We start from the raw sequence: 24,419 nt of genomic DNA on the forward strand, positions 1-24,419 counted from the left end.
GTTCACATTGACATCTGTGGTTCAATCATTCAGTCATGTCCAACTCTTTATGATCCCATATGGGCTTTTCTTGGCAAAGATACCATAAGGGTTTGCCATTTCCTTCTCCAGCTCTTTTTACAGATGAAGAAACTGAGGTAAAAAGAGGTTAAGTGACTTGCCCAGGGGCACACATCTAATAAGTGTTAGAGGGAGAAGTTGAACTCAGGTCTTGCTGACACCAGGTCCAGCACTTTGTGCGGTATTGGTGTCACCTAGCTGGCTCCCACATCTGCTCTTATGACTAGAGCTGCATTGTACTATGTCCTGTTACTTGCTAACTTGTGCAACCAACATGGACATGGCCCAACTACAACTTAGTACAGGAGTCTTAGGGACCAAATGCTTTAAACACATTTTCTGTTCTGATCTTCACAATATCACTATGAAACAAATACTCTTATTACCACTTCCATTTTACAAATAAGGAAACTGAGGCACATAGTATTTAAGTTATTTGCCAAGGGTCTCACCGCTAGTAAGTATAACAGGTAGGACTTGCATCTAAGGTCTTCCTATTGATTATGCCATGCTGCTTCTATCAACACAATGGATTAACACATTTATAGTGTGCTTATTATTAACGGTATATCAACGCATCAAAGTTTGTGTTAATTAACATGGTTTTCAAAAAGTCACGAACTTGAGTGTTATCATTGAACATTCTGGAATGGGATATTAAAATTGTTGGATAGTGTCTTGCCCTCCCTTTCCACTGGCTACCAAATATAGATAGACCTTGGCCCATCTTGAAAGATGTGATGTTTTAACTGAAATGGTGCTGATCACAAGAACCAAAAAGTATTTTCAAAGGACTTAAACATATACATATTTATACATACATACATATGTATATAGAAATATACATATATGTGTGTGTATGAGTGTATATGTGTATATGTATATGACTGTGGAATATAAGGAAGCCCACTGTCAATTTCTCTTAAGTACCATACTGCATTAAATGGGGTGACCCCTACAGGAAAAAAATGCTAGAGATGGACCTCATGGGTCACTCCCATGTTCCTCCTGCTTTCCAATAATAAGGATATAACAAGTATTTTAAAAAATGCATTTTCTTTTATTGAGTATAATCCACTCATATCAGCATCAGCTAGTTTGCACTGAATGATTACCCAATACGGGTTGCCTAAATGAATCCTTAAGATGAAGAGGTTACTTAAGATTAGAAGTTGCCACTTTACTGGGTAGAACTCAAGGAGGACAGTTAGGCCTAACTGTGAACACCCACACCAATGGAAAGACTCCTCCAACTCAATACAACAGAACAGTGGACTGGGGCTGAATTCACTGCTCATTTAATTCAACCTCATTATCTATCCAATCCAACAATGACAAGAAATAGCTACTGTGCTTCACAGTTTACAAAGCATGGTCTTTACAAAAACTCAGACATGATACAAGCATCATTAGCTCCATCTGACATGTGAGGAAACTGAGGCTGAGAAGGTTAGTGACCTGACTAAAGTCATTTTTTTTTTTGCCTTACTTTATATCCCCAGTGCTGGCACATAGTAAGTGCTTAAAAAATTCTTGTTGTCTACTTGCCTGAGCAGGTGATTGGTGAAGCTAGAACCAGAATGCAGGCCTTCTGACTCCCAAGCACAGGCTTCTCTCTACTATAGCACTAAATGAAATACTTTGGGATCAGGAGGGTTCTTTTTATTTTCAAAGAACTTTTATGTATACTATTCTCATTAGTTCTGTTTTTTTTAAAATAGTGAAAAATAAAAAAGAAATAATCCAAAAATTAAGGCCATGGCACAAAATGTGGCATAGGTTTAATACACGTCAGTAGAGATCTGGGAGTAATATGATTTAGCTAAATTTCATTTCCCAAACCAATCTATGTACAGGGGTGTGCTGGTAAACATTCACCAACTTGTTTTCTAGAATAAATTGAAGTTTAGCCTGCAGATTAACATTTTCTCCTCATTTTCTTAAGTCTAGAGTCCCAGGGTTGGGGACTTCATAGTTCTGAAGTTTGGATTCAGCCAAAGGGCCACACTTAAGGACCTAGAGGGCCACATGTGGCCTCCAGGCTGCAGGTTCCCCACCCCTTATAGACAACAAAACAATAAATTAAGCTCTGATTTGACACATTTGCTGATTTCTGAGACGTAAATGCTTACAGTGAAAATTGAACAAGCAGCTCTTGCAAACTGACACCTCCCTGACTTTGTGTATTACCACACATGTGTGTATGTGCACACACATATGTATATATACACACATACATACTTACATATACACATATATTGTGTGTATATATCTATATCTACATATATCTATACATCTCCTAAGACTAATAAAACAGCCTATCAGGTGGGAGTTAATCCTTACACCTTCAATATAATTGTAAAAGAGTATTTCCATTTCATAACTGATTCTGATTATGGGATCATGTGTAGATACTTAGATTAACTGTCTCAATGAGTGTGAAGTTACATAGGAAATCAAATAAGAGTTTTTTACAGCCAATATGCAGTTACAGTTGATAGAGAATATATTATGAAATAACTTACAAAATATATGGCCATGATCAGGAAGGTTGGGTTTCGTGTTTCTACACCAAGGACTTGAAAGAGCCTCTGAGGCTGAGTTTAGATTAACTCCAGTAAAGAGGAATGTAAAAAGATTTTTCTCTGGCACCCTGGTACAGGGCTCTCATCCTAGAACACACCCAAACTGGCACCTCTATAATCTGATGACCCTGGTTATCACCCTCTGAACAAGAGTCATCTCCTATAAGTCTGAGATTTCACATACACAATGAAAATTACTCTCATAGAATTATACAGCTGGAGGAGTCCCCAGGGTGGATTGGTCTTATAGGTCAGCCCCTCCTGACTCTGGGCACATGGATGACTAAAAAACCAAGGAGAAATGGTTAGTCAGACTTTTCTAATGGGTTTGTCACTCTACAACTCTTGGAACAAAGACAGTTACCAAATGAATGTATTTTGTCAAAATAAAGATGTCTGTCTTCAGCTGTTAGACACATACCAGTCTGGTTCTTAATTCACCTTCACACCCTGGGTCACTTTAGGGGTGGATTCCACTTGTGTCAGTTGCAGAGACATGTGTGAATGGGGGCGACTAGGCTGTGATAGGGAATGAGAATTCCAAGAGGGCAAATCTTGTCAGCTAAATACATCAAGGAACTCGCACAAGACTGACGAGCTTGAATGAGCACATACCAGCCAGCTGGATACTTTCTGAAGTCCCTTCTCTCCTTCCATTTTTGTAGGATATTAAAAATATCCTTGGTTCTTTCAATCTACATTTGGTGAATGTACTCAGCCAAAAAAGCAGGCAATTTTGATTGTGAACTCAGGTTCGAATGCCAACGAACAGACTGACTCAGGGGAGCTATGGTCTTTTGTGTCTCTTTTCCAGGTTCCTGTTCTAAACACCTATATTAGGAGAAGGTGCTTATTTCTAGGGCAAGGAAGCTCATGAGAGAATATGAGTTTATAATCTTTCATTTTTATTTATTTTAATTAGGGGAAAATCTTTTGTATTTCTTGACCTATGAAGAAGAGTTTACTAAGTGAATAAATAAGAAAAGAATACAAAAATAATTAGGAAAAAATATGTAAACTCAAGTCCTGAGGTATCTCAAAGGTACAGTGCCGATAAAACACCAAATCTCTTACCCATAACATGCAATGGGCAGATAAGCTGACTTTAACTTCCTGTTCTTATTATATCCCTAAACACACAGGAGGGCTTGGGAGAAAAGCCTGTTCAAAGGCATGGCAGCGGCAGCAGCTCAAAGAGGAGGCAGAAAAAGAGACTGGAAAGTGCTACTGACATAAGTTCAAAAAATCTTTGCTTAAAGAGCTAGGAAAGTATCTTGCAATCTGAAGAACATTTAGCATTACAGGCGCACAGGACTGTCTGTGAGGCAGGCATTTGTTTTCAAAAGGTGGGTCATGTGTGTACATACTGTATATACAGACACATACATATCTATACATGTGTCGTATGTATATATAGTGTATATATACACATTGTGTATATATGCCTTGCATATACATATGTGTCTATATATACCCACATGTCTACACATCTATCTACATTGTGTATACACATGGTATATAACATATTGAATAGCTACATTGTATATACACACATTGTACATATGCATTATATACACATACATACAATGTATATACACATGTATCTGTATATATGTATATATGCATGTGTGTAAATATACACATACACTTTTAAAAAGAACAGCACTCAAATTAAGCTGTCTTCGCTCATTTTAGTTTTGCTGCTACTTTGGGCTCCAAGATTCTGGTCCACCATTTCCTGGGACCATATATGAGACTACACATCCATGGTGCCAATTAATTCCATAGACTCTGTGAGGTCCTCATCGTCACCAGATTTCTGTCTCCTCTCCCTAGAAAACCCTGGGCCCTTACTGCTGGTGTTTGACTTTTAGAAGCTCATTTGCTTTCCCTGTCTTGAACATTATCTTCTAAAAGTGAATCAAAGCTTTTTGGTTTTCTGTTTTTTTTTTAAGCTGGCTATTAACCCACCTCCCCATGTGATCACAGAGAGAAACAGGAATCCCTAATGAAGGGCTTTCAGCATGCCTTGCACATACCAGATGTTGTGCAGCTGCACATGGGTCTGACAACACAAGGACAGGAAGGCTATGTACCACACTCACATACATGTGCAAATGTACACTGGAAACCAAATCATTTTAGACCTTAATGCCATTCCACTTTAACAGCTGAGTAAGATGATGCCTCTTGTGACATTTAGTAATAAAGTCCTGGATTTTCGATATCATGCAGGTGGAGTTTTATATTACATCTCTTGAATTACGGATCACACAGCAGAGGACCATGCTGAATATCATACCAAAGATCTGAAACAAAAGGAACAGTGTGTTAATGGACAAAAAAAATGGCCCCAAACTGCCTGCACGTCTAAGAAAAGGGAAGAATGAGGTCTGGTCCACTTGGGACCAGCTGGTGAGTACAGGGATTGGTCCTTTCATCTTTTGAACTCAGATCCTCCTGACTCTGGGACCAGCGCTCTAGCCATTGACCCATCTAGATGCCCTATAAAAATACAAACATTAAAAAAAAATCAAGTTCACAGACTCCAGGTTGAAAACTTTTATTCTGGACATAGTGGACACTGACATGGGCACTGGAGTTAAAGTCTGATGTTTCTGGTAGCTATTCTCCTCCTCCTCCTAAATAATTGGCAATAATTAAATAATAATATTAAATAATAAAATAATAATAATAATAAAAATAAGGAGGTTCTATAAAGCAAGAGTCAAAAGACTCTTCCTTCTTCTCCCCCTCATACTCCCATCTCTATCACCTTCCTTCCCTCTTTTCCTCCCCCTCCCTCTTCCTTTCTTCCTCCTCTTCTTTCTCTTCATTTAGTAGGCATGTGACTCTGTGGGAAACACATTCTCTTTGAGTCTCGGTTTCCTCTTCTGTATCATAAAGTTAATAGCTTATATTTGTAAAATTCTTTGAACTGTTCCAAGTATGTTCACATACATATATACATACATCATTTCATAGGAATTTCACAACAATTTATGAAGTAGTTGAGGTAGGAATTATCCCCATTTTACAGATGAAGAAACTGAGCCTCTGAAAAGTGTGACATTCACAAGAACACCTTCTAGGGGAGGTAGTTCTCAAATTTGGGTCTTTATAACATCTCACTGTATTATATTTAATATAAAATGTGGAGTCAGGAAGTGGAGTCAGGAAAACTGGGTTCATCCAGGGGTGTGCTGAAACTAATTTATACTGGTCCTTGAGAGACAATTGTTAAATTTTCAGTATGAGCATTCACACCTTGGAAATGGGCAAACACCACAAGTCAGGGCTTGAGAAATTGTTTTGTTGATTATCTAGACTTAAGAAACTGATGGAGAAAATGTTGACAATTCAGATTAAACTTAAAAGTGTGTCATGCAGGCATATTTGATTTTCAGTGAGCTGGTTGTTAAGTATTTATCAGCACTCCCTTGGTTCTGATCCATACTTGTGTGGACTCATGTGTGACTCAGAGTGTGACTCTGGGCAAGTCACTCAACTCCTCAGCCTCAAAGACAGCTCTCTGAAACTGTAAATTATTGATGAGCAACAGGTCTATATTGATAAAAGAATTTTATGTACTAAGAGTTCTTTACACTGATAAAACCATGGTTTCAAGACTTCCTCTACTCCCCCCCCCAAAAAACCAATAACAAAACAAATCAACTACAAAAGTGTCAGCATGTGTTCTAAAGGGAAATGGTTTTGTTTACTGGTTTTTGGAAAGATTGATGATGATGCTAAATGACATTCATATAGAACCTTAAGGTTCTCAAAAAACTTTCCACACATTATCTCATTTGTGAAAGGAGTTATGATTTTTATAACAATCAATATGATATGTGTAATGAATACACTAATAGGTTAGATTTTTCAAAATTGCCTCTCTTGTGAGAGAGCTCACAATGCAGCTTAAAATGATCAATCAGACTTTAAAGAGGCTCACAACTGCTGGCATCGGGGTGCCTGGGTACAGAAAGTGAGGCAAATCAAAGACTGTAGGTCCTGTGACCCACCAAGTAACAACCCCAAGGACTGGAACAATATTGCTCCCATAAGACTCCAGAATTGTTGTATTTTCTTCCATTTGTGAGTTTGTTGGGAAACCACTGGTCCTGGAAACAATTGTTTGTAATCTATCTTCCCACCTCCCTTCTTATTGTGATTTATGGATAGAATCTCTGTCTTTGCTTCAGCAAGGTGAAATTCTAATCTGGAGAATTCCCAATTTGAAAATCCATTCCTCATAAAGCAACTAATTAATTAAATGGCTACTTGATTACTGGTACTTTATCTCTGGTCTGGCATTTCATCATTCTCAGGTTAGAGATTGACTCAGTAAAATCCCGTTAAACACAATGAAACCTCAGAACATTGGAGTGAAGTAAGTACTACAAGTATGGTCAACCCCCTTTTACAGATGGGGAAACTGAGGCTTAAAAACATTAAATGACTTGCCCAGTGTCACAAAGTCAAAAGTCTGGGATGGGATGTGAACCAGATCTTTTACATTGTTAGTCCTCATCCTCCTACGCTATGCTGTCCCATAGGGCTGGGGATCCTGAAAATAGGAGGAACCATCACCTTTTCAATGATGTTTTAAAAGCTGATTCCAACTCAAGCACCACATTTTTATTCTAACTTAAAAATTACAAAGATGAAATTGACAATACTGAGTGTTCACGGTCCCTTTTTTTTGTATAAATATCTATTGCTCTATAAGTGCATCTATTGCTAGAGGAGATTCAAATATTTGCAGTACTAAGGGCAACAGTAAGAAGAATCTTGTCTCTCCATTTCTAGGCTATTACTAGGTACAGTGGTTGCCTTATAATTTCACAATGAAATTTACTGAATTCTTGTGATATGGTATCCTTAACTCCTTATTTTCCAAGGAGACATAGTCAGAGTAAGACACTACCTAGATGACTGAATGGCTAGAATGCTGGATTTGGAATCAAGAAGACCAGAGTTCTCAAACATTTATTAGCTATATAACACCAAGCAAAGTCACTTAACTGCTGTCTATCCTCATTTGTAAAATGGGGATGATAATAGTACCTAACTCCTGAAGTGGTTATAAGGCTAAAAGGAAATAATAATTGTAAAGTGCTTTGTAGACCTGTAATAGTAATTTAAAATGGAAAGATCTTTCTCATTAATTAGTAGGCCCATATGATCTGGAAGCCTGGGTCACATGTGGTAGGAGGAGCTTGCTGAAGAGGTAGAACAGGAAGGGTGGAGTAGAACCAGGAGGAAGTGAGTGAGTGGGGTCAGGTCAGAGGGGAAAGAACACAGGCCATCTGACACATTGTGACAATTGATGGTAAGAAGACCCTGGCTGAGGGAGGGGAGGTTTGATAATGGCTTTGCCCTCAGCTGTGATCATGTTTATTAACTTCTTGGTCGCCATGATGGATTTTGCTTTCTAGTTCTGGGATTTGGCTTTCTGGTGTTTAAATAAATGTTTTTCTTTTGCCTTCTATATGGAGGGTCTTTTATATTTTGCAACTGAGAACTATGTTGGCATATTCATAGTCACCACCGGTGCTGGGAATATTGCCTTGGTGACATGAAACCTTAAAACACTATATAAATGCTATCATCGTCATTACTATTGTCAGGGTTGTTGTTAGCATATCTGATTAAAGAGGAGCCAAAAGACTGCTCCTGCCTAAAAGTATCTTCCCTGCTCACCTGCCAAGGTGGCTGGCCTTAGCCTCTTCCTCAGTTAGAAATTCTTCTCATTAGAAATAATACTTTGGGTCAGATTGCAAAGGGAAGACAAGAGTCTGCAAAACGTACTCAAGAAAATGCCTAGAAAAGAGAGAGCTCTGGTAGGACTGAGCTCCTCCTCTACCCTTCTTTAACTGGAGAAGTATCCTGGTTTTACCTTTTACTTCGTAAAGGCACAAAGAGTCTGACTCTATAAGGATGGATCAGAATCAAAGATGGTTAGACTCAGAAGGGACCTGGGAAATTGTCTAACTCAAACTGCAGTCTAGTGAGGCCTCGTGACTTGCTCAGACCAGGATGAGAGAAAAAAATGATCTATTTCTGGTATAAGAAATAGAGCATCAGTAAGTTCTAGGTGGCTAGGGAATAATTTGAGGGATCTAGGTCAAAGAGAGTAGGACCTAGATAATGATAAATATGGGCCTGGGGCAGGTATTGGGCTAGTGGAGGTACCTAGGAAAGGAAGAAGTATTTTTCTTTTTGGTTGATTTTTGCAGAACTTTCCTACCTGCAGCTACTAAGGCCATAGGAGTTATGCCAAATGCTTCCTTTATCTCTAACTCTGGTGGGGGTGGGGTGGGGAAGGGGAAAGCAATGACTTCAAACTCTCTGATCCTCCTAACTTTCAACCTGCTCCTAGATCTGGTCAGGATCTACAAACTACTGAGTCCAGAACAGACAATATAGTGGTAAGAAAAAAGCTCTGGAATGAAGAGTTAGCAGAGCTGGATGCCAAGGCAGTCAGGGGGCACAGCAGATAGTGTGTTGGCACTGGAGTATGGAAATCTGAGTTTTATCCTGGCTTAGACACCTATTAGCGATGCAATCCTGGACAAGTTACTTAACTTGCTTTAGACTGTTTCCTCACCTGTATAATGGACTTGATCACCTACAAGGTCCCTTCTAGTTCTGAACGTATGATCCTCCCATAGGCTCCCTCTTCTCTGACACCAGCTAGCTGTGTGAGCCTGGGTTTAACCATTTTGGATCTGTTTCCTCTCACTTGTAAAACAGGGCTAATAACACTGGAACAACTTCCTAGGCTACTGTGAGGAAAGTGTTTTGTAAACCTCGAATGGCCACATAAATGTGAGTTGCTATATTATTACCTGAGAACAGGAGTCAGAGGAAGGGAGTGATGGCATGAGGACAACTGCAAGGCTCAGGGCCAGCTGGACTTCGGGCTCTCCTACACAACTGGCTGGGGAGACATCTGTCGGCTGCCTTGCTCACTACATACGTTTCCAGCCTGTTGCTGCTCAGTGATTTCAGTTCTCCGTGACCAATTCTCCATGGCCCCATTTGGATTTTTCTTGGCAAAGATGCTGAGGTGGTTTGCTATTTCCTTCTCCAACTTACTTTACAGATGAGGAACTGAGGCAAACAGGTTAAGTGACTAGCCCAGGATCAAACTGCTAGTAAGTGTGTGAGGCTGCATTTGAACTCAGGTCCTCCTGACTCCAGGGCCAGCACTCTGTCCACTGAGCCTGCTAGCTGCCCGAGATTTCCAGCCTACACGTTTAATAATAATAATAATAATAGTTCCAATACCTAATGCTTATATGATGTTAACCATGCTCCAGGCATTGTGCTAAAAACCTTGGCAATGATTATCCCATTTGATCCTCACAACAGCTCTGGGATATAGAGGCTATTTAAGAGATTGAAGAGGAGGCTTGACTTCCTGGCATCCACCATAGCTAGCAGATATTGGGTAATTTGCTGCCCCAGCTGGCCTCTGACTCTAACTTAATTCTTGGGAAACTCTAAACACTTCTTAAAATGAGGATCAAGACACCTTCTCCAATCTATTACTGCCAAATGGGTGGTGGGTGGAGGTGTGGGTTAAGGGCTTCCCCACCCCTGCTCCAGCTTGTTGCTTTCCCCTGAGATCTATGGGATGGATGGAAATTCCATTAAATAGCTGAATGGAATGAATCAAACAATCCTTCCTCTTGGGAATCTATACAATGGAGAACAGCTGAGGCTGGGGGATTTCAAGATGGTCTCATCCTGCCAGAGGGGAGCTTCACCTACTGGTCCCCTTGCTTTATGCTCTCTATCCTGTGAGGCAGAGGTTTACTGACTCACCAAGGAAGGCCACAAAGACCTGGGTAAAGAATTATAGCTTTTATCAAGATTAAGAACTTGGAGTATGCTTAGCTTAATTGCAGGTGGGATGGATTAGCCTCATACGATGTTGCCTTGACAGTCAGAAGAGACACAGAGTTGGAAGGCATCCGTTCAGTTCTGGCACTGGATTTCTAAAATGAGTAGCTACAGAGATGGTGGATGTACTTATACAAGATTGGGCTACAGTTATTATTGTGATAATTAATTACTAATGATATTAATGATGATAATAGCAAACATGTATATAGCACTTTAAGGTTTGCAAAGCACTTTACATATGTTACCTAATTTGAACCTCATAACAGTCCTGGGAGATCAGTGCTATTATTATTCCCATTTTATAGATGGGGAAACTGAGACACAGAGAGGTTAAGGAACTTGTCTAGGTTCACACAGTCAGTAATTATTTAAATCAGAATTTGAACTCAGATCTTCTGACTCTAAGTCCCTATTCTATCCATTGTACCTCCAAGCTGTCTAGTTGGAGGTGAGAACCACAAGACTATGAGTTGGTACATTAAATTGTTCTTGAAAAAGCCCAAGGAACAAGAGCCAAGACAATCTGTCCTGGACTCATCATTAATACCTTGCTTAGAAAGCTTGCCTGGGATACAGTCATAATCCAACTGAACTCTAGATAGGTCAAATGATCTGGGGCAGGAGTTTGGATCACTCCTCAAGAAACACGAGATGTTTAGAACGTTTTTCTCACCGTGACGCCAGCTATTCCAATCCCGACAATCCCAATGAGTTGGAGTTTAGCACTGATCACGTTCTCAATCTCATCTATACAGTTCTGTTTTGAAAGAAAATGAGCATTACAGTGGATTTTTTTTCCTCAGTGTCTTCTGATGACTCATTAGCCTGACTTACTCCCTTTTCCTTTCCACAGAACATCAGAAAATAAACAGTAAAGCTCTGTCTAACTATTCCCCACACCCCAATTCACCAGGAATTTTTGTTCCCCTTTTAATTCATTGGTCCTAGAAAGTACAGTCACCAGAGAGAGGCACACATAGCCAGCAAGTATTTGAGGCAGGATTTGAAGGCAATTCTTGTAATTCTGAGCCTATCACTGTATCCCCTCCACCAGACAGCCTCTCAACATTACTGGAAACATGTCCCCTCATCCCTCTTCAGGATGATATATTTCTTTTATTTATGAAACAACAAAGAGTGCGGGTGACTTCCCAGATCCACAGAGCTAAGCTCTGAACCTTTCTTTTCCTGTTCTGAATGTATACTTCCTTCTTCCTTTACACCAACAATAGATGGAAAGACAAAGAAAAACTTACTTTGTGTTCTAGGAGTTCCTTTGGGCATGTAGATTGGACCTGATCAGGGCTTTCTTTTCCACAGCATAGAAACTATAGGGGTTCAAAGAAGAGAGCTTAAGCTAAAGGAGAGAGGAGCAGAGATGTTTGGGCATTTTTAAGAACAACCAGAGAGTCTCCTTAGCAGACCCGCAATGGGCACAGGAGCTACTGTTCAAATAATTATGTCTAAAAAGAGGAGAAAAATTGGGATCAAATAAAAAACCTACTAGAATTCAGGTTGTGTCAACCCCACAAGAAAGGCAAAGCCTTCATTTCACTGCATTAAAGGGAAAAAGGGATTCTCAGAAGTCATCTTGGAACCTAATAGTCTAGGAAATCAATGACTACTTTATGTGAAAACTGCTCCTTCTGGGCAGGATGGAGTATGGCGCTGATTGGCCCGTGCAGCATGCGTGAGTGTCAGCAATGCCTTCACTGGCCCGGATTTGGAAGGGTGGCAGCAAACTCTTGGTATTAGAGACTCAGGGGCTGATGCTCCAACCACAGACAGGCACTGGGTCTCGTTGTGGGGAGACAAAGAGAATGAGGAAGGACTATTGATGGGATTGAGAGGGTCTGTCTGGAGCATTCAAATAGAGGGGCTTCCATACCGATTGAGGGCAGTGGGCAGTCTGAGTTACCATTCCAGAGAATTTGTAACTAGAACTATACATCCAGAAGGTCAACAAATTGAAGTCTGGATGGAGAAATGGGAATCTATCTCTTCTCTAAAACCTTCCTTGTCTAATGCCAGTTACTACCTGTCACTCTCTAGACTTTGCTTTATCAGGAGCAAATTTTTAAAGGATTTCAGAATCTGAAAGGGCCTTAAACATCAGCTTGATGGATCCCCTCATTGTCATGAGAGGAAAGAGAGATGAAGTGAGTTGTCTGAAGCAACTCACAAAAAGGCAGCAGCAGAGAGGAGACTAAAACCTATATTTTCCAATTTGTAGCCCCAGGTGCTTTCAGTTTTCACATGTCCACATCGGCATTTCCTAAATCAATCATGTCATTTGGGAGTTCAAAATATATAGATGGAATACTCAAATGCTGGTCTAGGGGACAAAACATGGATGGGAAAATTTTGGAACAAAATAGAGGAAATTAAGTCTATTTTCATAATGAAATGACCATATAAGTATCTTTATAGCAAATAACTTAATCTTCTAAATTGTATGCTAGTATTAATTATATTTGTATATCAGCCTATTTATGTGATGACTGTACAAGACTATGTATAGCATATAAATAGGCTAATATATGAATATAATTAAATTAATCAGCATATAATTTAACAGGTTAAATTATAAATGATTTAAAAGATTAAATTATGTGTGAGTATTAATTATATTAACAAGTTTAGTTATATTAATATAAATTAATTATAATATAACATAATGAAATATATAATTATTATACATACATTTATATATAATATGTAAGATCTATTACTTAGATTGAATTACAAAATGTTAAGCTGTATGCTAGTATTATGTTAATCATTAACACATAATTTAAATAATTGTAAAAATGGAGGGGGGTGGATATTAACTAGTGTTGACATTTTCTCCTGGAACCCTGTTCCATGCTTGTGTAACACCAGACTTCCACAAGAGCATCCCTCAGGAAACTCTGGGCTCTTATCATTTGCACTGCTGTAGGGGTCTTGCTTATAGGCTGAGATCTTTTTAGAGTGTATTTTCTTAGCTCCTCATTAGACCAAGGGCAGGGACAGATTTGACTCTAGTTTTCTCATTCTCTATGTCCCAGTGCATAGGACAGGATTCTGCACATAGAGGGCGCTCAATTAATGACAAAGTTTATTTACTGGCTTGCTATTTTTTTAACTCCATTCACAAGTCAGGTTGATGTTGGAAGGTCTGGTTCAGGGATGATCTTTTGAAATGTCAGTTAAGAGAGAAAAAATAAATGTAACTACTTACCGATGAGTGGAAGGTGATGAGAGTTTTGTTCATTTTATCTTTAAGGTAACCATTATATGCTTCTTCATACATGGTCTGAACTTCTCGTATCGCCTACAGAAAAGAGAGATATGGGATAGTGAGTGACAAATTTCTGATTGTTTCCTTATCAAGGGCAATTTCCAGCTTCCCTCCCCCCTAAAAAAAAGAAAAGGCTTATGACTTTTTTACCCTACTATTCTATGTAGTCAGCTAGATTTTGTTTTAATGGGGACAAAATATAGCTTCTGAAGTCTGTAAATTAACTCAGGGCAACTGAAAGATATCTTGATCCAACAAGTATTTATTAAGTGCTACTAAGTGGTAAGTTCTGAATTGAGTGCTGGAGACTTATGTCTGCAGGAAAAAGAGAAAGAGAGAATGAGAACAGGAGCAAGAGTGGGAGAGAGAGAGAGAGAGAGAGAGAGAGAGAGAGAGAGAGAGAGAGAGAGAGACTACCCACAAGGAGAGTACTGAAAGGATGCAAGTGTAGACAACCAAGCATAGTAAAAGGAAAATGGAGGCAGGAGAGAGCACAATGGGAGGCATCAGAAAAGGCTTCCAGGAAGAGGGTACCGAACCATCTAGTTAAACTTTGAAGGAAAACAAGGGGAAACGAGGTGAGGTGAGCATATGTTTGGGGAATGAGGACTATCTTGTGCAAATGCACAGTGTGGGACCTGGAGCATCAAGTTCAGGGAATGGCTAGTACTATGGAAAATTTGAAGCATATAAAAACAATTAGAAGATCATTATGATAGTGAGAGGTGATAAGGAGCTGAGCTCAGGGGGTGATTGTGCAAGTGAAGAGAAGGGGATAGATGTGAGAGATGTTGTGGAGGTAGAATTTATAAAATGTGGCAAGGGACTGAATATGGGGAGGGAGAGTATGAGAGAGATGGAAGAGATAAGGCTAACTCTAAGGTTCTGAACCTGGGTGACTGGGAAAATAATGGTGTCTTCACCAGAAATAGGATACTTTGGAAGAGGGGCATGTGAGAGGTGAGATATAATGAAGTCCATATTGAGTTTGGGGTACTGATGGCACATCTGGGGAGTTATATTTAGAAAATGCCTGTCAATTTGGGATTTGAGTCAAGAGAGAGACTAGTGCTAGAAATACATATATTAGAGCTGCCTACATGGAGATGATGATCCAGCCCTTGGGAGACAATGAGATCCCCAAGAAAGCATGTATAGAAAGAAGAGTAGAGGCTTCAGAATAGAACCCTAGGGGACACCTTCACTAAGGTGGCAAGAGATGGTTGATGCTCCAGGAAAGGAGACTAAGAAGTGATCAGACAGGAGGCAAGGGGACCATGAGAGAACAACATTACAGAAGACAAGGGAAGGGTATCCAAAGGAAGGGATGGTCAACAGCATCAAAAAATCCAATGTAATGAAGACTGAGAATGGCCATTGGGTTTAGCAGTAAAGAGAATTTTGGTAACTTGGGCAAACCAGAGAGTAAAAGATTGAGAAGTGAGTAGGTGGTGGGGAAGTAGCAGAAGTGGGTATGGATAATTCTTTTGAAGATTGTCAGTGAAATAATACAATAGTAATAGCCAATACTTATGCAGTGCTTTGGGTATGTTATTTCAAGAAGAAGAGATACAGGAAAGTAGCTTGGGAGGATGAATGAAGTTTGTTTTTTTAAAGGATGGGCAAAATCTGAGCACATTTGAAGGCAGTGGGGAAAGAGTCAATGGAGAAGTAGAAGATGAAGATGAATATGAAGGAATGATTGATGTGACAAGCTTCTGGAGGAGATGGGAGAGGAGATGATGAAAGGCATGGCAAAAGGAGTTGTCCTTAGCAAGGTTATGGCCAACTCTTCTTCAGAGCCAAGAGCAATGGAACAGAGGATTGTTAAAGACTATGAGACTTTTAAAGTATGGAACCAGGGGAGAAGAGGGACCTTGAGACAGATGCCTTTATTTTACAATAGTCAAAAATAGCAAAATATCCTAAAGGTCTCCTCTCCTTTTTGACAGTTTATGGGGGGGGGGGGCTCCTCAATAAAGGAAAAAATATTTGCACTCATGAATACGGTATAAAACTTGTTTCCTTGAAAAGGTTTCTTTCCCCTCTGATCCTCAAACTGACCTGATCCTCAGACTCAAAGAAACCTCAAAATGGCTTCTGATGACTACCTTCCTTTACCTAGGAAACTGGGCTAGAAAAGTGTCTACTTTAAAAAAATTGCTGTATAGAAGATATTTAGCATATTTTATGTTTTTATAATTCTTTTCATCACTTTTCTTCTATCTCTCATTCTGTCTCACTCCTAACTCTAATTCTTCCTCCTTATCATGACTTCCAGTCCTTCTATCCCATCCTGTTCTCCCAGTCTTGCCTCATTTCTGAACTCCAATTCTGTGTTTTGCAGTCTTGACTCTATGGTCGACCAATTCAACAATATAGTATGTATCTGCTACACTGAAATCCCTTTTTTCTTTGTCTCCACCTCACCACTACTTGAACCTCAAATTCATTCTGAGATTTCTCCACCATTTGTCTTCTCTCCTCTTACTTATGTGCTACTGAATACTGCTAAAGAAAGTCAAACAATTATGAGGATTTAATGGTCTACTACAAATTGTTGTTACATGATCTCAAGTCCTCAGTGATGCACAAAAATTCTTTCTTCTATAACTATTATATTTTCCATAACTATTCCAAATTTTGCCTGCTCTTTTCAAGTCCTGTTCTCAGTAGAGGGCTTTACTTCTCCACATCACTGATTATTTTCTCCTCATTTTTCTAATACCTGAGGAAGAGATGGCTTTTCTCCTTACCAAGGCCAACCCAACCTGGGTCCTTGATCCCATCTTTTTATATTTCTTTTGGGAACTTGATCCTTCATTCTCATTCTCTCTCTCTTCTAATTCTTCTCTCTCCTTTTCTCTTTTCCACCTGCCTTTCTCTTTCTGTCTCTGTTTATCTGTCTGCCTCCTTTCCATTTTTCTCCTTTCTCTGCTGCTGACAAATATGTCTAAGTGTCCCTCATCCTTAGAGGGAGATGGAAAAGTCAAATAAAGGTTTCCATCCCCTCAGGCTAGTGCTCTACAACTCTTCTCCTTTCACAGATGAAGTCCTAGAAAGAGTCACCAACAGTCAACACCTCCATTCAGGAGGCAGAATGTAGTAGGAAATTGGTATATCTGAATTTAGAGGATGTAGGTTCAAATCTAGACTGTGCCACTTACCTAACTAGCCATCTTGTATGACCTTGGGCAAGTCATTTAATCTCTCTAGGCCTCAGTTTCCTTGATTGTAAAATGATGACCTAACAGGTCCCTTCCAGTTTTAAATCTGTAAGCCTATTATCCTTCCCATTCACTTATCAACATACCTTGTAATCTGGCTTCTAATGCTATCCCTCAGCTGACACTGTTCTCTTCCAAGTTACCAGTGATCTCTTAACTGCCTTTTTCTTGGTTCCTTATCGTACTTGAGACACTTACTCAGCACTGAATAGCTGTGAGACCTTGGGTGAATCACTTAACCCTGTTTGCCTCAGTTCCTCATCTGTAAAATGAGCTGGAGAAGGACTCCAGTGTCTTTCCAAAAAAATCCCAAATGAGGACATAAAGCATCAGATACAATTGAAAATGACTGAACAACAACATTCTACTTGACCTCTCTGAAGCTTTTGACACTGTTGTTTTCTCCGTCTGGATCTTCTCTCCTCCCTTGACTCTGTGACCCTGCTGTCTCTGACTCATTATGGCTACTGTTTCTTAATGACCATTGCTGGATCATCATTCACCTCTTGTCTGCTAAGCTGGGCTTTCTCTTTTCTGGAATGTTCTTCCTCTTTACACTGATCTCTTTGAATCCTTAGATCCTTCCAAGGTTCAGCTCAAGAACTGCCTCTTCTTCCCTGTAGCTGTTAATGCTTTCTTCTAGCTCAAGTTATTGTGTATTCATTTGTCTTTGTGCATTCTGGATCCCTGAGAAAAAGGTTAGCTCCTTGAGGATGGGATTGGCTTTGTTTATGTATCCCTAGTACTCAGGAAACAAGTACAAGTGTCTGGTATGGAGTCATTGCTTAATAAATACTAGTTGAATTGAAATGAATTCCACTTGATCTCCCAACTTCTTACAAAATTCATAGTCACTCTTACTCTCTTCTCTTCCTTCTCCCTTTTCCTGCCCTCCCCTGTACTCCCCCTAACAGTTCCTCTTTGGAGTCTCCACAGCCCTCTGGCTGATGTATTTTAGTACCCATAATGCTCAGGGTGAACTTAAAATCTGTATCCCTGACAAGAGTCAGGCCAAATTTTTCTCTATGAGAATCCAGAAGGGCTCCTTCTCATTCTTGCCTTTGAGGAACAAGGACTATTAAACAAGAGATCAGGGCATATGCTTCTCTCCTTTCTCCATAATTCCAATGCCTCCTTCATGTCCAGAGTGAGGATGTCTCTGACTGTTGCCTGTTTCCGGATTTGATTGTTCCTTGGTTTTTCCATTCCTTTTTGGAGGTTGGCAATATTACCCATATGCTTTTGGGAAGAATGTTTTAAATGCTAAAAAACAGACACTGCAAGCCACTGTTACTTACCATTCCTTTGCCTATAAATGCAAATACTCCAGTGGTTACCTCTGCAGCAAAGATCACCAGCAGGCAGGTGAAAAACTGCAGAGAGGAAATAGTGATCTCATTAGTTTGGTTAACACTTTTTGGGTAATACTTTCTTTTACTCAAACTCCATTCTTAAAATACAAGGGTTGTGACTGATTCAGCAGGAAGCATTTACAAGATATTTCCCTCCGTAAGACATTAGGGTTTCTTTCTCTGGATTCTGGGGGAGCAGGGTCTTCTGGATAGATTTTTGCTTGGATTTGTCTGGGTTTTCCCCCATACAAACTTGGAAAGCCAAAGAGAGAGATGTTTGATTGTCTCTTCCAGCTCAGGTCCTATGCTTCTGCCAACCTAGATCACATGCCACCCTTTGGACAGCTCCCACACTTCTATCTCATCACTTCTTCCCAGGCGCTATTTCTTGTGCCTGGAATCCTCCCTACCCTCACTTTTACCTGTGGATGCCCACCCCCACCCTACATCCCAAGTCCCAGATCAAATATTACATGCTCTGTGAAATGTTCCCTGATTCCCAGATGAAAGTGATTGTCCTCTCCTCTGAGCTTTTAGCCCTTCACACTCACCTTAGTATTATTGTATTCTATTTTGTCATAGCTCTCTGTGTACATCTCATATAATGCTTCTACCCACCCCATACAGCTAACATTTTTGATAGCAAACTTCTTGATGGTAGAAACCATGATTTCTTGATCTCTGTTTTCTCTAATAGCTAGCCCTGTGCATATGGTACCTAGTACTTAATGATGAATGAATTCATCTTCAGACAATTTCTGATTCCTTTAATTCTTAGAGTCTGCCCCACCACCCTGCATTGGGGAGGTGTATTAATATATCCTGTATGTACTTATCCATGAACATGTTGTAACCTCCTAGTAGAATATAAGCTCTTTGAGAGTAGAGGCCACTTCATTTTTGTCTTGTACCCCTAGCACCCAAGTACAGTGCCTGCCACATAGTAGGGGTTTAATCATCAGATATCAGCACAGATCTACCCCACTAGGATTGGGTAGATGTGCTGTCATTATTAAATAGAATGTGGGAGAGAAAGAAGAATGCAAACTGTGAATCAGATGTCATTTCTGACAACCAGAAATCTGAAGGAGAAAAAATGGCTAAAAACCCTACAAAAGACTCCATCAGCAGCGCACTGTTTTCCAATAATGACTACTGCCTCTGACTCCCCGTGGAGCAATACAGAAAATTTTCTCTCCTCTTCCTCCCGTCCCTGCCACAGGCAGATCTGGATCCTGATGCACACTTCCTGAAATCGTTTGATGTTGGTTTAAAAAGGAGGCTGCTCACTAAAAGAGACCTCAGGAGGGATATCTGGCCAAGCTGGTGATTTTATAAGCTCATTGTTCTTATGAATAATAATTGTGCTCCAGCTATGAGGCTGTCATTTATGGGATATCTCATATACCATCAAATACTGTCTTTAAGGAACAACAATTGTAATTCCATAGATTTTGTGGGGAATTCTTTCTCCTACTTTCAAATCTATTATTTGACCAATTAGTTGATTGAGCCTTAGTCTCCCCATCTCATCCAGGCTAGTAGTATGATGGCTACTCATGGACCTGATCTCAATGCTGATCAGTGCAGAGGAATTTCCCTACTCCATTTTTCCAGCCTGGGTCAAGTTGTCCCTCCTTAGGTAGCCTGGTGGCCCAGAGGCTGAGCATACCAGTGCTACAATTAGTGCAAACATCTGATCAGCTCTAGTCTTAGTATAACTCAGAACTCTTGAACTCAAAAAATTCACCAGTTTCAGCCTTCCTTGGTAGCAGGGATTACAGACTTGTGCTGCCATGCCTGATCATATGATCTCATTTAATTTCATATCATCCTTATTAAATGAGAAAGTACAGCCACAAAGGGAGAATCCAAGCTCCAGAGAGGATATATGATCTCCATGATAGAGCTAGGGCAGAATTCCTCAACTTACTGATCCAAGCAGACACTGAGACTCTCGCACAGCTCCACAGCAGCCAAAGAATCCCACGGTCATCATCAGGGCACCAGCTCCAACAAGCACATATAGGCCTACCAGAGAAACGAAAGCGGAGGCTTCAGCAAAAGAAGGCTAAAGTGATTTTAAGTATGATGAAGAAGAAGAGTCTGATTCTCAGACCATTGGTTATCAGCATTGTTTTTCCAGCTAATTTGGTTTAGTGTGTGTGTGTGTATGTGTGTGTGTGGGGTGTGTGTGCCTGTATGTGTGTATGTTTTGAGAGTGCATCCCCCTAATCCCCTTACCTCTCTACTTGTGGGCCTGATCCCACTGATGATAGGTACAGAAGCTTTGACCTGCTTCATTTCTGACCTGGACTGGTTTGCTGCTCCTTAGTCAGTCTGGTGACCTCCTGGTCCTGCAGGGCTTACCACATCAAGACTGGACTTATGGTAGATACTCAATTGACTTTCTGTCCTCCTGCAGCTCAGAATTACAGAGCTCAAGGAAACTTCAGTTTTAGTTGCCAGGCCTAGAGGCCTGAGGGCTACCCGAGTCTTACCTTACCTATCGCAGGTCTTCGGCTGGCCAAACTGGATAAACGTATGAGAGAAGAGACTTTCCAGAGTCGAACAAGGGTTAGGCTTTATTCAGGGTCTTGGTTACATGTGCAGGGGGAACTCTTCCTTAGGAGAGAGAGAAATCTCCCAAGGAGGCAAAGATCTTACAGTAAGAGATTGGAAGTGGGAGAATGGGAGAATGGGAGAATGGAAGAGGGGGAGAGAGGGGAGAGGGAAGAGCGAAGAGAGGAGAGAAGGAAGAGGAGCCTTCTGTCCTCTAAGGGCCCCTCAGCGCTAAGAGCACCTTCAGGCTTTCCTGATCCTACTTAAGCTCTCCTGCCGCATAGTTTGCACCTGAATACTGTGCCTGTTAGACAACAATAGGTGTGCTCAGATCCGGGCCAATCTCGAGGGTGGGGATGCTCTCTCCCAGCACGTTTCCCCACGGGGAAGAGGCGGAAATGCACGAGATAGCTCGGTCTCACACCTCAATTCCCTGCTGTTCCCTGGGGGGCCTCATGAGAACTCTAAGGTTTAGAAGTCCTCACCTTTACCCGCCTGAGACTGTCCACATGGAACTGAGCTTACACCCCCAACATTTAGTATTCTCAACAGTAGGGACTATGGGTGTGTACCACCTTGCCCAGCTGAACTTAAAAAAAACTTAAAAAACCGCATAGCACTTAGGAGTTGGAGGGGACCACTGGATCATGGGCTCATGGATCTAGATTTTGAAGGAGTCCTAAGAATCTATCTAGTCCAAACCCCACATTTTACACATGAAAAGAGATTAGGGATAAGGAAAGGAGATAAGGGAGACTCAATGATTTGCCTAATGTTCCATAGATAAGGCATCAAGACTGGATTTGAATCCAGGTCCTTTGACTCCAAAGGTAGTGATTTCACTAGTTCAACTATGATACTATGTTGCTTCCATCTTTGGAGATGGCATGAAGGAAAAGCAGCTGGGCATTAAGAACAATTGATAGACTGGTGAAACCCCACAAAAACAGGAGTGAGACAGAAGGAGGAGAAAGAGAGAGGGCAGGATGAAGGAAGGAAAAAGGCATTTACTGTTTATAGGTGCTTAATACGCATAGATGTGAGACAGTGTGCTACGTACTTTATAAATACTGTTTTATTTGATCCTCCCAACAACCCTAATCCTGTGAAGTAGGTACTATTATTATCCCTATTTTATAGTTGAGAAAATATGAGGCAGACAGAGGTAAAGTGACTTGTCCAGGGTCATTCAGCTAGTAAATGTCTGAGGCTGGATTTGAACTTCAGACCCAGCACTCTCTCTACTGCACCACCCAGCTACTTAGAAGTAGGTTTATGATTAAAAAGAGGAAAGTAAGAATACCTTGTGATCAAAGAATCATATAGTGTTAGAACTGGAAAGGACTTCAAAGGTCACCCAGTATAAGTACGTTCATTTTATCAAAGAGGAAGGCAAGGCTACTCAAAGGAAGTGACTGTCACCAGCATTGTTGCCCTCAACCCAGCCAGGAAAGTAGTCCTGCTCCTAAGTCCTATTCTGTGGCTTATCCTAGTCCTACGAAACCCACCCAATCCTTCCTCTAAAATATGATGGCTTATTTTATATGAGACAGCTGCATGCTACAGTGGATGCAGTGCTGGGCCTGGAGTCAGGAAGACCTGAGTTCAAACCTGATCTCAAATATTTGTGAGCTGTATGCTCTTGAGCAAGTCACTTAACCTCCATTTGCCTCAGTTTCCTCAATTGTGAAATGGGGATAACAATGGCACCTACCTTACAGAATTGTTATGAGGATCAATTGGGATAATATTTGTAAAGCACTTAGCACAGTGTCTGGAACATAGTAGGTGCTATATAAAAATGCTAGTTATTATGCCTATGCAGCACTTTCAGCTTTTCAAGGCATTTTTGTGTGTACATCTCCACTGATTCTCACTGCATGGAGGCGGGTAATCCATCAATCAGTAAATATTTATTAAATGACTACTTATGTGCCAGGCAATGTGGTAGGCATTGGAGATAAAAGGACAAAGATGCATTCCAATCCCTGCCTTAAGGGTGTTTACATTCTTTTGGCAAGAAATTATTAAATACATGCACAAGTAAATAGCAGATGCCAGGTGTCTCAAAAGTCTAAGTGCAGCTTTAAATGTTAATGGCTTAAGTTTTCAGCTGTTAAAGTTTCACTCAGACTTTTGGAAAACCTTGCATCCTATATTTTTTGGACACCCTAAGTATAGAAAGTAAATGCCCAAAGTAATTTTGAGAGGGAAAGAAGTATGGAGCAGGAAAGGAGAATGTAGGAGGTAGTGGCAGAGATGAGTTTTGAAGGGAGTTCAGGATTCTCAGAGGTAGAGACAAGGAGGGATCCTACTCTAGGCATGGGTAACAGTGTATAAACGCATGGAGACTGGAGATAGAATGCTTTTTATAGATGGAAAAATAAAGGTACACAAAAATTAATTAATTTGCCCCACGTCATGCGGCTGGTGCTGTAAACTTAGACTCAGTCCAGTGCTCTTTTTGTTGCACCATGATTGCTTTCTAATGATATTATTAGCTTCCTGATGGCTCAGACTCTACCTTATGCTATGCTGTGTTCTCCATAGCACACAGCTAGGCACATAGTAGCTACTCAGTAATGAGGTGCTGCCATGGAGAAGGAAAACAAACAAATCGCTGGCCTACTGTAGCAAGCAGAGCTCTCTATTGGGATAATGGTGAGATCAAACTTGTTATTTCCCTTTCTGATCCCTAGATGTAATAACCCAGTGTGGAGGCGGAGTAGCCCCTCCACCCACTTCTCAGAATTCCCATCATAACTTAGGTTTCCTCTTAAGTCTGTACATTTCAATTGCATGAGTCATCCTGAAGCTACCACAACCTCTTTCCCAAGTATTCGGGTGTAGTAGGAACCTGGCTGAGGGGTGGGAGATGGGATCATAGGATTATGGAGTTTAGAAAAGGCAAGGATAGAACTGAGTCTGGTTTTTAAAAAATAAGAGGCATTCCCCAATTGATAAATACTCAAAGGATCTAAACAAGCAGTTTTCAGTAGAAAAAAGCAAAGCTCTCCATGTTGTTCAGTTGTGTCTAACTCTTCATGACCCCAAGGATCACAGCACACCAGTGCTGTCCCTGGGGTTTTCTTGGCAAACATACAGGAGTGGTTTGCCATTTCCTCTTAGATTCCTTCCTGGATTAGAGGTTAAGTGATTTGCCCAGAGTTACACAGCTAGTAAGGTCTGAGGCTAAATTTGAACTCAGGTCTTCCTGACTCCAATCCCACTGTTCTATCCACTGAGCCACCTAGCTACCTCAAGTTACCTACAATTATATGAAAAAACGTTCCAAATCATTATTGATTAGAGAAAAGCAAATTAAAACAATTCTGAGTTACTACCTCACACTTATCAGAAATGGCAAATGTTAGAGAGCACAAAGGAAGAAGAAGTACACTAATGAACTCTTGATGGACTAATGAATTGACCC

At 40.5% G+C, this 24,419-nt stretch overlaps 1 protein-coding gene across 2 annotated transcripts in view; it reads right to left on the minus strand.

Annotated features, from left to right (window-relative positions):
• Window positions 1–3,529: 3,529 nt before the first annotated feature.
• Window positions 3,530–24,419, minus strand: part of TSPAN2 (tetraspanin 2) — a 62,627-nt gene continuing 41,737 nt past the window's right edge. For both annotated transcript variants that reach the window (XM_072644446.1, XM_072644445.1), the window contains exons 3-8: window positions 20,358–20,455; window positions 18,371–18,445; window positions 13,786–13,878; window positions 11,819–11,890; window positions 11,236–11,319; window positions 3,530–4,954 (exon numbers count right to left, since the gene is read on the minus strand). In XM_072644446.1, the coding sequence (XP_072500547.1) occupies window positions 4,889–4,954; window positions 11,236–11,319; window positions 11,819–11,890; window positions 13,786–13,878; window positions 18,371–18,445; window positions 20,358–20,455 (488 nt within the window). In that variant the 3' untranslated portion in view covers window positions 3,530–4,888. The remainder of the gene's footprint in view (window positions 4,955–11,235; window positions 11,320–11,818; window positions 11,891–13,785; window positions 13,879–18,370; window positions 18,446–20,357; window positions 20,456–24,419) is intronic.

Source organism: Notamacropus eugenii, chromosome 2 (genome assembly GCF_028372415.1).
Source record: "Notamacropus eugenii isolate mMacEug1 chromosome 2, mMacEug1.pri_v2, whole genome shotgun sequence".
In the NCBI taxonomy this organism is placed as follows: Eukaryota; Metazoa; Chordata; class Mammalia; order Diprotodontia; family Macropodidae; genus Notamacropus; species Notamacropus eugenii.